General features: G+C 44.5%; 1 protein-coding gene across 1 annotated transcript in view; it reads right to left on the bottom strand.

Moving 5' to 3' along the window:
• PDE6A (phosphodiesterase 6A) overlaps positions 1-14,191 on the bottom strand; it is a 110,675-nt gene that overhangs the window by 17,404 nt on the left and 79,080 nt on the right. The window contains exons 13-17 of the mRNA XM_075600942.1: positions 11,270-11,377; positions 10,283-10,392; positions 9,296-9,383; positions 8,564-8,664; positions 214-321 (exon numbers count right to left, since the gene is read on the bottom strand). Of these exons, the coding sequence (XP_075457057.1) occupies positions 214-321; positions 8,564-8,664; positions 9,296-9,383; positions 10,283-10,392; positions 11,270-11,377 (515 nt within the window). The remainder of the gene's footprint in view (positions 1-213; positions 322-8,563; positions 8,665-9,295; positions 9,384-10,282; positions 10,393-11,269; positions 11,378-14,191) is intronic.

Here is a 14,191-nt window from a genome sequence, read left to right as displayed (position 1 = left end):
GGTTATTTATCAAAGATTAAATATGGTACATAAATCATTTCAGTGTTGACCTTATATTCAAGCGGAAATGGCATACTGTTATTAATAACCATTTTTTTGCCCTACAGCACAATTGGAATAAAACAATGTTAAATCCAACCTCCGGTTATGATTTTGCACAATAGTGTGTTGTCATGGTGGAGAAGTTGAAAGGTTTGCACTTATGTAACTTACATGATTATTTCTTTACGGGTCTGTTCCAATATCATATAATCGGTCCATTCTTTTTCAGTCTCATATGTTTTGGACTGGTCTACTATCTTCTGAAACATCGCCCTCTTCCTGCATGAAAGGAACAATGCTGAATTAGGGTCTGTTTATTAGTTCAGATAATGTATTATTAGTAAACAGATACATAGCTCAGAGGTATTGGTCAATCACATGTCAAGCAGTGCCCTATTTCTGCCCTAATCGTAATATATGGAACAGGGATTTCAGAGCGCAGAATATCCCCCAATGTGTATGTAAAGAATAAAAAGAACAAATAGTGCAACACTGTAGGAAACAATCAATGTTGAGTGGGAAAGAATTGTAATATCATTCACATTCTGGTGGGTTAAACCAAGCAGTATGATTGGAGAGACTCAGGTGTTGCTGTGTAGGTAAGTACAGTCTTCCACTGAATCCTCCGATATATATACAGTAAGTTTAAGACAGAAAAACAGAATATAGTACAACAATGTTTATAAATGAAAATGAACAACAGAATGAAAGTACCAACTCACAGTATAGTTAGTTTGTATTCACAATTTAGACATCAAGATCTGTGACGAGATGCTGGAGCAATGTCCTCAGGTTCCGACGCTGAAACCTCCTGTGTTCAGACAAGGACGTGCCGCGTCCGGATGACATCACCGTAAGAGGCGGGTAGGTATCGGCAAGACTTCTGATCAGTAACAGCAGCACCTGAGTCTCTCCAATCATACTGCTTGGTTTAACCCACCAGAATGCAAGTGGTATTACAATTCTTTCCCACTCAACATTGATTGCTTCCTACAGTGTTGTACCATTTGTTCTTTTTATTTTTACATACACATTGGAGGGTATTCTGCACTCTGAAATCCTGGTTCCATATCCTTTTCTGACTTTCAACAAGTCCTTTTTTTCTGGAGTAGCACCTTATGCTTCATATAGTATTGTATGACTATTTATTATACTAGCTGAGAGACCCGGCGTTGCCCGGGATGTAATTGCGTGAAATGATCTGATGTAGTTGTTGTCCAAAAATTGTTTGTAAGCAAACAGCAGTACAATGTACATGTAGGGGGGGGGGGGGGACACAAACAGCAGTACAATGTACATGTAAGGGGGAGGGGGGGGGACAAACAGCAGTACAATGTACATGTAGGGGGGAGGGGGGGGGACAAACAGCAGTACAATGTACATGTAGGGGGGAGGGGGGGGGGACAAACAGCAGTACAATGTACATGTAAGGGGGAGGGGGGATGACAAACAGCAGTACAATGTACATGTAGGGGGAGGGGGACACACAAACAGCAGTACAATGTACATGTAGGGGGAGGGCGGGGGGGACAACCAGCAGTACAATGTACATGTAGGGGGGAGGGGGGACAAACAGCAGTACAATGTACATGTAAGGGGGAGGGGGGACAAATAGCAGTACAATGTACATGTAGGGGGGAGGGGGGGGACAAACAGCAGTACAATGTACATGTAGGGGGGAGGGGGGAGTGGAACGAACAGTAGTACAATGTACATGTAGGGGGGGTGGTGGGGGGGGAGAAGAGGGGGGTGGGGGGGAGAAGAGGGGGGTGGGGGGGGAGAAGAGGGGGGTGGTGGGGGGGAGAAGAGGGGGGTGGTGGGGGGGGGGAGAAGAGGGGGGGTGGTGGAGGGGGAGAAGAGGGGGGTGGTGGGGGAGGTGGTGGGGGGGGAGAAGAGGGGTGGGGGGGGAGAAGAGGGGGGTGGGGAGGGAGAAGAGGGTGGTGGTGGTGGGAGGGGGGAAAAGGGGGGGTGGGAGGGGGGAAGAGGGGGGTGGTGGGGGGGAATAAGGGGGGTGGTGGGATGGGGGAAGAGGGGGGGTGGTGGGAGGGGGAAAAAAGGGGGGTGGTGGGAGGGGGGAAAAGGGGGGTGGTGGGGGGGAAAGGTGGGGTGGGGGGAAAAGGGTGGTGGTGGGGGGGGAGAAGAGGAGGCCTGTGTGGTGGGGGGGGGGAGAAGAGGGGGGATTGTGGGGGGGGAGAAGAGGGGGGATGGTGGGGGGGGGGGGAAGAGGGGGGTGGTGGGGGTGGAGAAGAGGGGGTTGGTGGGGGGGGGGGGAGAAGAGGGGGAGTGGTGGGGGGGGGGAGAAGAAGGGGGGTGGTGGGGGGGATAAGAGGGGGGTGGTGGGGGGGGGGAGAAGAGGGGGGGGTGGGGAGGGAGAAGAGGGTGGAGGTGGTGGGAGGGGGGAAAAGGGGGGGTGGGAGGGGGGGTGGGAGGGGGGAAGAGGGGGGGTGGTGGGAGGGGGGAAAAGGGGGATGGTGGGAGGGGGGAAAAGGGGGGTGGTGGGGGGGAAAGGTGGGGTGGGGTGGGGGGAAAAGGGGGGTGGGGGGGGAAAGGGGGGTGGTGGGGGGGGAAAGGAGGGGGGTGGGGGGGAAAGGGGGAGTGGTGGGGGGGAAAGGGGGGTGGTGGGGGGGAGAAGAGGGGGGGTGGTGGGGGGGGGAGAAGAGGGGGGGTGGTGGGGGGGGAGAAGGGGGGGAGAAGAGGGGGCGTAGAAGAGGGGTTGTAGAAAGGGGGGGTGGTGGGGGGGAAAGGGGGGTGTTTGGGGGGGAAAGGGGGGAGAGAGAAGAGGGGGGTGGTGGGGGGGGTGAGAAGAGGGGGGTGGTGGGGGGGGTAGAAGAGGGGGGTGGTGGGGGGGAGAAGAGGGGGGTGGTGGTGGGGGGAGAAGAGGGGGGTGGTGGGGGAGAAGATGGGGGGTGGTGGGGGAAAAAAGGGGGGTGATGAGGGGGGGAGAAGAAGGGGGGGGGTGGGGGGGGAGAAGAGGGGGGGTGGTGGGGGGGGGGAGAAGAGGGGGGGTGGTGGGGGGAGAAGAGGGGTGGTGGTGGGGGGAAAGGGGGGGTGGGGGGGGAAAGGGGGTATGGAAAGGGGGGGTGGTGGGGGGGAGAAGAGGGGGGGTGGTGGGGGGGGAGAAGAGGGGGGGTGGTGGGGGGGGAGAAGAGGGGGGGTGGTGGGGGGGGGGAGAAGAGGGGGGGTGGTGGGGGGGGGAGAAGAGGGGGGGTGGTGGGGGGAGAAGAGGGGTGGTGGTGGGGGGAAAGGGGGGGTGGTGGGGGGGAAAGGGGGGGTGGGGAGGGGAAAGGGGGGGTGGGGGGGGGAAAGGGGGTATGGAAAGGGGGGGTGGTGGGGGGGAAGGGGGGGTGGTGGGGGGGAGAAGAGGGGGGGTGGTGGGGGGGGAGAAGAGGGGGGGGGGAGAAGAGGGGGGGGAGAAGAGGGGGGGGTGGGGGGGGGAGAAGAGGGTGGTGGTGGGGGGGGAGAAGAGGAGGCCTGTGTGTCGTGTCCCGCGGCGGCCTGTGTGTCGTGTCCCGCGGCGGCCTGTGTGTCGTGTCCCGCGGCGGCCTGTGTGTCGTGTCCCGCGGCGGCCTGTGTGTCGTGTCCCACGGCGGCCTGTGTGGTGTGGCTGTTCCCCCGCTGTGTCCCGTGCGGCCACTCCCCCGCTGACTGCAGCGGCCGGGGTGTGAGCTTGGAGGCAATGCGGGAAGGAGGGGCAGAGGCGCTGGGAGGGGAGGCACAGGGGTTGGAGGCAGCGGGAGGCACAGGGGTTGGAGGCACAGGGAAGGCGGCGGTTTAGTAACTTACCTGGGCGGGAGGTGGTGTGTGTGTGTGTGTGTGTGTCCTTTAGCCCGTCACTCCGCCTCAGGCCAATGAGAGGTGTGCGGGGGCGGGCGGGCCAAGGGAGCAATCTCATTGGCCTGAGGCGGAGTGACTGGCCAAAGGTCCAATGCGATTTCCTCTAGGGACACAGGGAGACACATACATACAGACAGACAGGCAACGACACATAGGACACTTTGAGAAATATATAGTAGATATGTCACCATTTTTATGTATTGACTACAATAAAAAGTCTTTATTGAAGTTGCACTGCATGTGAATTTGAGCACTTGTTTTTTCTATGTTCTCCATCTTAATGAAAATATTTGCAAACATACCACTGCTAATAACAACAGTGTTATAATGTTACTAATAGGGTATATATGTATTATATCCTATCTTAGTTACTTATATATGATCCTGAATATTTATTATAGTGTTCAAACATCAGGATCACCAATGCATTTAATTACCGTTTTAATACTCGTTATTTTATCTGGATACTAATTAAAGTTTATATTTTAAATCATTCATTAATCATCCAGGTGATGGACGAGTACCCATACTAGGTTACTTTTTCTTGTCTAGTTTCTTAGTATGTTACAAACCTGTCCTAAAGAAAGAAAGCGAGTGAGAATACTCTGAAAAATTCCTCCCAAAATAGGCACAACCAGAGGACTTGTCAAAAGGTGAAAATTAATTTTGTAAGTATTTGACGTTCCTGTTTGATTGTTCTTGATAAAGTCCCGTGGGGGCCGAAACATCAAATATAACATTGAAATAATTATTCACCTTTTGCACAAGTCCACAGTTTGTGTCTATTGCAGAAGGTATTTCTCCTGGCAGTATCACTCAATATTATCTTTTTGTGGAGCACCTGTGGCCGACGTCTGGAGTTAACAGAGCGCTCTCTATCAATTGGAAGAAAGTAATAGGATAATAGCAATGATTTATGGTGAATATCCAGTAAAGTAATGGACAGAAACTCGGAAGCTATAGTATATACTGGGAAAGGAGAATTAACTATTCCTCCACAAAGTGAAGGAAATAAGAAGATTTGAGTACAGTTACCATTCTGTGAAAAGCAACAATCATTAAATTTGCAAGATTTAAGTGAAAATACAATATTGCTGCGATCTACCACCATGCAACTGCAACAATGGTTCAGCCTCAGACCCCCCAAATAAGTGTTATTCTTTGTACTCTTTCTTTCTCCATTGCAGGTAATAAAACTAATATCCACCCCATCTCACAAGTACATTGCCCAGGGCAGGAGTGGGCTAAACACGGCCCAAAAATTATTCTTTCTGGCTCGCCACTTGTAGGGACCACCTCCCTCCATCACAATCTATTCAAAATTTTGCTTGTCAAATTAACTTCTGCTTTCCTAGATTTGCATCTGCGAAATCTCTCTGCTAGCTTCTTAATAATCTCCTTTCCTTTAAAGCAGCAGTCCAAGCTGCCATTTTTTATTTATTTTACCTTTAATATGTGCATCAATACAATTCACACAACGATAAGTAATTAGCCAAGTTGCTGATCGAACAACGAAGACTCGGCTTGGGGGTTCACTAAATGGCTGTCAGTGCAGCAGTAGAGGACCAAAGAAGCAAAGTTATGTTGGGAAGATCATGTGACCAGGCAGTCACTAGATACAATTGGTGCTCTGCTAGAGAGAGGGAAGGGCTCAAAGGGGTGTGATAGAGCCTGTTTCAGAAGAGTAAGGGGATGTGGCTGTAAATGGTGGCTAAAAAATGCTTGTTGCATTATAATACATAAAAAATGTCATTCAGAATTGTTTAAAAAAATGCTACAAGTATGTTCTCATAGTACAGACTTGATTTATGAAAAAAAAACCACACATGTAGGCGATTGCTTGGTCTGCAGCTTTAAGGCTCTACAACCCTTTGCACCTCCATATATCCCAACTTCAATCCCTCGCCCACTCTACCCGCCTCTTACGCTCGGCCCAAGGATGCCTCATCTTTACACCTTCTACAATAACTCTGCAGCCCTCTCACATCTTAATCCCTTTTCACTCATGTCTCAGCTCACTGGTCTAACACCTTCTCTTTCTGTTTTTAAAGCACAGCTGAAAATTCACCTCGTAAAAGCATCTCGTTAACTTTTACATGCCCACACTACGGACTCCAGATGCATTTAACCTCCTTTTCACGCACTTCCAGTAAATGCACTTTTACTCGTACATTGTCTGTAAGTCTAATATACAACTTAGATTGCAAGCTCTTCCGGACAGGGTCTCCCATTGTCTTATGTTGTCATTTAGTCGCTGCTCTTTCCCCCATGGTTAGCGCTGTGTTGTCATTTTGGAAAGTGTTACGTACACTGTTGGCCCCATATGAATAAAATGATGCAAGCACACATACAGTATATCCCGATTTTAATATGAATATGAATATTCACTTTGGCAACTCTCATAATATAAAGTTGCAAACCCTTCAAATATGCTTTCTGACAAAGGACTTTTAAATGTGTTTTTTTATTTCATTATTTCTCGTTATAATTTGTAGTTACATAGTAGATGAGGTTCAAAAAAGACGTACGTCCATCAAGTTCAACCTATTCTAAATTTAGACAACAGATACTTTATCCTATATCTATACTTACCTATTGATCCAGATGAAGGCAAACAAAAAACCCATTAAGGGGAAAAATAAATTCCTTCCTGACTCCAAGAATTGGCAATCGGATTATTCCCTGGATCAACATTCTTCCCATGTATACTTATTTGGTATATCCCTGTATACCTTTCCCATCTAAAAAGATGTACAACCTTTTTTTTTTTTTAAGAAATCCATTGTATCTGCCATCACAGTCTCCATGGGTAATGAATTCCACATTTTAACTGCCCTTACTGTAAAGATCCCTTTCCTTTGTTGCTGGTGAAAAGACCCCTGACCACGGTAAGACCACTGAATTATTAGGCAGAAAAATACACTGGCAGTTTAACTTTGGTTCTAAAAAAATGTGTTTTGGCTTTAGTTTTGCCAGAACTTCACTGGTTTGGGATCTGCAAAAAGATATTGAAAAAATCAACAGGAATTTATTTAATAAATTTGGACGAGCTTTATCGCAAACGTCCAAAAGTTTTTAATTCGCAAAATCAAAATTGTCCCCAGAAAATATACCGTGGGAGAGAAAGGGGGAGGGATGGGGAAGGTGAATGAACCTCTGCTCAGCTGGAAGGTAAGTACTAAGTAATGTGGATAAGGTGCTGGACTGAGAATTGTAGTGACAATATACCAAAAGAAAAAGAACTCAGTTAGATGTAGCACTCTGTTATCGCTAGTGATATGTGGAAATATTAAAATGATCTTTATTCAGATTAAACTATTAAAATAAAAGAAGGTAAATATAAAAATAAATCATGACACAATGTGTCAAATGGCTGGAACTGTGCCAGTAATAGCGAGACGCTACCATTGATTGGACCCCTAGTATCGGTCACTCAGGATGGCAGTATCACGTTGCTAAAGTTAGTATAGAAAATTAGTCAAACTCCCCCCTAGTCAAAGAAGGTAATATAACTGCTCACCTATATCTTATTTATCCTAATTGTCAAAGGGTAGGTGCAAGGGAGGTAAACAATATATGTATAACAGAGAGAACTCAAAAGAATGGGTTCAAAGCACCCCACTATTTGCACTCATTACCTAGTTAATAAACAGATGCCCCTAATGCCAAGTGATCAGATCCCTTGCCAGGGAACTGTAAGCGACGAGAAAACAAAAAAGTTTTATTACACAAATCATTAATACACTCAAAAGTTTAAAATATATAAAATCCCCACAGAGGAGTAATGGAGAAGATGGGATTATATTATCTGCATTACTATATCACGTCAATAGTCTGTTAGGATCCCCATCTTCCCCTGCGGTTGTTATAGTCATGCGATATCCACTGATTAGCACAAGTGGGATTGTGATTACATAAGGTTGCAGTTGTGCAGCTAACTGGGATCTTTGTTGGAGAATTTCTGTCTCCTTGTATGTGTCTGTTTGTTATCATTATCCCTTTTGCACCGACTGTTATTACACCCCTTATGATTTACATGATTATGTGGTGAGCGGTATATAACAAGTTATATATATATTTTTATATTTACCTTCTTCTATGCACCATTTATTTTAATAGTTTAATCTGAATAAAGATCATTTTAATATTTCCACACATCACTAGCGATAACAGAGTGCTACATCTAACTGAGTTCTTTTTCTTTTGGTATATTGTCCCCAGAAAAACCTGAAACAATGAATATGAGGAGGAATCTCGGGTTTTGACTTGAATTTTGCTCGGATTCAAAGGTTTGTACTGAATTTCTACTCAAACCTCTGACCGAACTTCAACATGTGCGAAGTTTCGATTTCTAACCCGCAAACTTCTCATCCGTGGCAACATTATCACAAAAGCTATTTTTCAAAATATAGATTGGGTTTGCAACAATAAGAAGCTGTAATAAACAAGGAAAGACGTTATCATTTAAGGCGGCTGTTCTGAACAGTGTTATTAGTTACATGAATCATTTATACTGTGGAGAAAAGGCTGGTAACACTTAAGGAGATTTATTAAATGCATTGGGATGGGGAAATGAAACATTGGACTGCGTACAGGAAAACGGTACAAAATACAGAAAAATGATTACTGCAGAAGTCAGAGTTACAGTAGATTGATTATTACAAATAATTACAGACGAAGGACTTACTTGAAGTACAGAGCTAAATCTGTTGCGATGATTGCAATATCCATCATATGGATTGCATGGTCATACTGCCTTCTGTTGAGATTCTGGTAGATGTTTATTGACTGGAAAAAAGACCAAGTAGTGTCAGTATGGCACATTATAAATATTGTAAGAACAGATTGCAAACTGCAATAGAAAAATAAATTCATCATTCAGACACAAGACTACATGTAAATTGGTCACTTCTATAGGAAGTTGAAGCAGCAGCCCATGTTGGCACAGTCATATTGAGACGAATTAGTTGCACTAAAAAAAAATATTTAGTTTGCTTCCACGCTTTGAGCTCCCAAAGATACTTTTTCTCGGAGAACTGTACTTCTGTCAATAAGTGAAGAGCTTATGCAACCTACCACCCATTGCATCTAATGTTTCACACACCCCCCTCTAAACTTCATTGGTGAAACCCCTACTGTCGGGAGCAATTCTGCTATTGGGTATTACTGCGTGTAGTTTAGAAAACACTGGATGGGAAGTAAGGGAAAGAGAAGTACTGTATACAAATACAATTATACTGCATGCCAGTACTTTTATCTTTACCACAGAGGGATCTTTGGTGGATAATTGTGTAGGATTTATATAGATACTTTTTATAATACAGTGCAGCTTGTTCACTTTTAGTTGTAGGATTATGTCTCTGTACAACTATTGCTGCCCTATTAAAGGTTAATCGTTGAGCACAGAGACGGTGTGTACCTCATCTTTGAGCAATGTTTTGCCAAATTCCAAGTGATGCCTTTCTAGGATAGATGAGCCATGGAGTTTTGCTAGTGGGTGTCCTGACCTGCGTGGATAAAAGGAAAGTAACATTATTAATAGGGAAGCCTCCCAAACAGAACAGATTCCACATTACAGGATGCTAAGAGATAATGGGGAAGGACAGGGTTGCAGACCTGTCTTAGACATGCAAATGTACCACAAGTGGTATTTGTATTTACTGTACATATTACAGGATCAACGTCCTCTTTAAAACAGTTTTATTGAATAAATTTTGTTGGCCATTTGCCAAGGAATCAATTGTTCTATTGCTATAAAACCTATTTGTGAAAATGCATTTAAATATTAAAAACGGCACAGAAAGTACTATGGGGTGGCGGGGGTGGTGGTTATATATTAAAGTCAAATACATTTTAATATCTATAAAAAATGAATTGGTGTTTTAGCTACCTGATTAGAACGGAGTTCTATGCTACATATAGTACTTTGGCCCATAATATCTAAGTGGTGCTATTCCATAAGAGACCATCTGGTACAGGAGCTTGTTCACTTGAATGAGTCTTCCAGCACTGAGTGGTTTCTTATGGAATATACTGAATCCACAGGACTGGGTGGTTATCTATCGCTTCATCAGGCTGAACAATTTAAAAAAAAGGTACAATCCTTCTAAACGTTTGTGTCAATACCACTGGAAACAAATATATATACAGTAAGGGGAAAAAACATTCAAAACAGCTTTCTACATCTCTCATTAAATGTTATATGACACATCAGATATTATGTCAGCAAAATCATTACACGGTATGACAAGAAGCAGCAGCAGCCATTTTCTGCTACAAAAAACCCACACGTGTAAAATCACCTAAAAAAGTTTGGTATAAATTGACAAAAAAGGCATTATTTAAACTCGAGCTTAACCTTTAGCATCTTAGCATGTGAATTCATAACGTATGAAAAAACACTTACTTCATCTGGTACAGGTTATTGGTGCCTCTGTGGTCAATATCATGACAAAAGGCTGCAGTCACCATAGCCATGGCCTCCAGATCTGTGTAATACCGTTTCAGGTTTCCTGTCTGAAATAACAAGGTATACCCAATTCTGAATTAAAGTGCACAAAGAGGGATTTATTCAGGGCTGTGAGACCCTTTAAATTAGTATGCACAGTCAGAACCTACAGATACTGTACTTCCCAGAGCTAAGGCATAGAAACCCAGCCCTGAACTATATAACGAATGGACAGCATGACCTTATTCTGAGTGTCCCCTCCAAAGGGTGTAGGGGTTAGTCTTAGTCTGATTAGGCTGATAGGTGGGACTAGTCTGGAGGTCAGTTTAAAAAGAGTTATAAATGTTTTGTAGTGCTTTAGGCCTCGTTCAGGGTGCTGGCTTCGGAGGGAGGGCGTGCTGCCGTGCGTGCTGCCGTGAGAAACAAAGTATTCAATTTGAATACTGGTTGTCAGGGTAGCAACCGCCCTGTCTCCGAAGCCAGGAGTTGAAGCTGACTACAGTTTCAATAAACGAAAATTTCGTTTTTTGGAGCTGCAGCAGCGTCACAGGGACCTAGGCAGCCAATTAAATCATTCTTCAGAATGATTTCATGACTGCAACTTGGATACTTTTACCCTGCTGTGTGTAACCCCGCCCCCTCCCCAACGCTGATAAGTCTGCTGGGGGATAAACACAGATCGCCAAGCAAACTGCAGCACTGCCTCCCTCCCGCCCTCCCTCCGAGTCCTGTAGCTGGCACCCTGAACGAGGCCTTAGTCGTTGTCTTTTTGTTTGCATATATCTTTATCCGCAGCAAGGATTGTGCTACAATATTTGGAGGGAAACACAAAGCTGTTTACGTGCTTGTTTTTCAACAATGGAGCTTTTAAAAGATGAACTGACACATAACATACAAATAATTATTTTTTCTATTTAGTAATAAACCTGCCCATTGTTTTCTTACCATGAGCAGAGTGAACATGGTCTGTCCTACATTGAAGCCATGGCGCCAGTTGTGGTAAGTAATGTTTCGGTATCCTTTGCTTACGGAGTATAGAAAACGCACTAATACCTGTACACATATAAGAATTAGCAAATGAGAAATTATTGTTTCAAATATTACATTTTTAAATAAAATTCTAGCCCAGCTTCTTCTGCACACCTCAATAACAATCATCCCCAGAAATCCTCATCTCACCTCTTTTCTCTCTCTATTCATCCTTGCTGCTGGGGATATCTCTCCTAATCTTGGACCTGCTCTCACCCCCGCCTTCCTGTTTCCCCCTCCCCCTGTTAAGGGTGTTCACCCATGTAACTTAATACACATTCCTTGTTTCCCTTCCTTCTCTCTTCCCTTCTCCTGTACCCTCTGGAATTTCCGTTCCCTGACTAACAACGTTGCAGATGACCTCTTCTGCTCTCATTCTCTTCACCTCTTTGCTCTAATAGAAACCTGGCTCTCACAACATGACTCTGCTGTGAAGGCTGCTGTCTCCTATGGTGGCCTCTCTTTCTCTTACAGATCACAAGGGTTAGGTTTCCTACTCTCCTCCTGTTGCCAATATCAGCTCTGCACTATGCCTTCATCTGTTTCTTTCTTTTCCTTTGAGATTCATGCTGTCAAGTTTGTCTACCCTCATCTCTTCACGTGGCAGTCATCTTCAAACCCCCTACATCTACATCATCTATCACCACTTCCTCTCTACTTTGAATCTTTCCTTCTTTTTCTCCTCTAACCCTCCTAACCTTTTACTGGGGGACAGCAACTGTCATATTGCACAATCTTATATGCACACAGCCATTGCCTCTCTGACCTTGATCACATACTTCAATCTGACTTTTTTAGACTTGAAAATTGGATTTCTCAAAACAAACTGTTTTTAAACACTGACAAGACTGTAACAATGGGACCAAGGCAACATTTCTAAAGCTTCCAATGACTGATCTCCAGATCAGAACCAACGCTAAAAACCACCCTAACTCCGGTTACTAGTTTTAAATATTTGGGCATATGGTTTGACTCCCATTTAACATTCGGGATGCACATTGATACCCTGACATCCAAAACCTATTCCAAACTAGGTGTACTTTACAGGAACAAATCCTCCCTAAGTCTGCTGGTCAGAAAGTGTATCGCACAGCAGATGCTAATGTCAATTATTGACAATGGGGACCCCAAACCCGCCTTAGCAAACTTGACACCCTCTACAATTCAATATGCCGTTTTGTACTCCAATGTAACTACAACACACATTACTGCGAAAGGCTCAAAGAACTAGATTGGTCATCACTTGAGTCTAGGTGCAAAGTTCATCTTTCCTGTCTTGCCTTCAAATAATTTCTGGGCAAGCTACCCGTCTATCTGAACAAGCTCCTCACCCCTACCACATGTAACACTTATCATCTGAGATCTGACTCCAAAAGACTGTTCATGGTCCCAAGGCTCAACAAAGTATCTGGCCACTCCTCCTTCTCTTACCGTGCACCCCAAAACAAAAAGTTATTTCAAAACTAAAGCAGTCTCACATTTTAATCTGGTCTGTAACTGTTACATACGCCTATAATATATATTATCTCTAACTGTGCATGCTATGTCTTGTATATAATGTATACCCTGTTCACTTATCTAAATGTATTTGTAACCATGTATTATTTGTCATCTTAACTTTATGCCCAGGACATACTTTAAAATGAGAGGTAACTCTCAATGTATAACTTCCTGGTAAAACATTTTATAAATATATATTGATGATCCCTCAGTCTCTTGGGCATCTCACCTTCTCTCTTTAACCTCCTCCTTTGGCCTGCACAAATAGACCAATTCCAGCACCCACAAGGTCACTATTTAGACTTTGTCTTTACAAAAAAAAAAACTGTTCCCTTCTGAATTCTCTATCTCCCCATTCCGCTCTCTGACCATCACCTCCTATCATTCACGACCACTCTCAACCATTCTAGCAGTTCTAATCACTATTCTCGAGACCTTTGCTCTTGATTTCTCTGCTATGGCATCTACCTTGAACGCTAACCTCTCTTCTCTCTCTCCTTCCTATAACCTGGCAATCTTGTCACCTATTACAACGCTATCCTCTCCTCTCTTAATCTATATGCCCCTTCTCAGCTCCAGCACACCCTCTCTAACCCACAGCCTTGGCTAAATTCTCAAACTCGCTTCCTTTGCACTTCCACTTGCTCCTCTCAATGACTGTGGAGGAAATCTCACACTAATGATAATTTTCTGCACTATAAATGTCTCCGGTCCTGTTTTAACTGTGCTCTTTCTAAGGTCAAACAACACTACTTTCCCTCTCACCAACACTCACAAATCCTATCCATACTGTCTTTTCTCTGTATTTGAATCCCTCCTCTGACCTTCTCCTCCCACTTCCTATCTTTCCCTCACTTTTCCTCAAGCCTTTGCCAAATACTTTTAAGGCAAGAGGGATGCTATCCACAATGAAATTCCTTTCTTTACTTTCCTTCCTCTCTGCTGCTACCTATATTCCTCCTTCCACTTTTGACTTATTTTCTGCTGACAAATCTGACTTTTGTATAGCTTTCTCAACAGAGACGGTGCTTACTAAAGTTACATATGATCTACATAAAACCAAATTCCATGGCCATTTCCCCCTAATGATCCTACTCGGTCTCTCTGCTGCCTTCGATACTGTTGATCACTCTCTTCTCCTTCATATTCTAAACTCTCTTGAAATCCACAACAAAGCTCAATACGGATTCTCATCATACCTCTCTCCTCGCACATTTTCAGTCTCTCTTGCTAACATGTCTTCATCTCCTGTTGATCTGTCTGTTGGTGTACCTCAGGATTCTAATCTGGAACCTCTCCTTTTCTCCTTCTACACACTATTACTTGGTGATCTCATCA

The sequence above is a fragment of the Ascaphus truei genome, chromosome 5 (genome assembly GCF_040206685.1).
Source record: "Ascaphus truei isolate aAscTru1 chromosome 5, aAscTru1.hap1, whole genome shotgun sequence".
NCBI lineage: Eukaryota > Metazoa > Chordata > Amphibia > Anura > Ascaphidae > Ascaphus > Ascaphus truei.
This window is presented reverse-complemented; position numbering and strand designations above follow the sequence as displayed.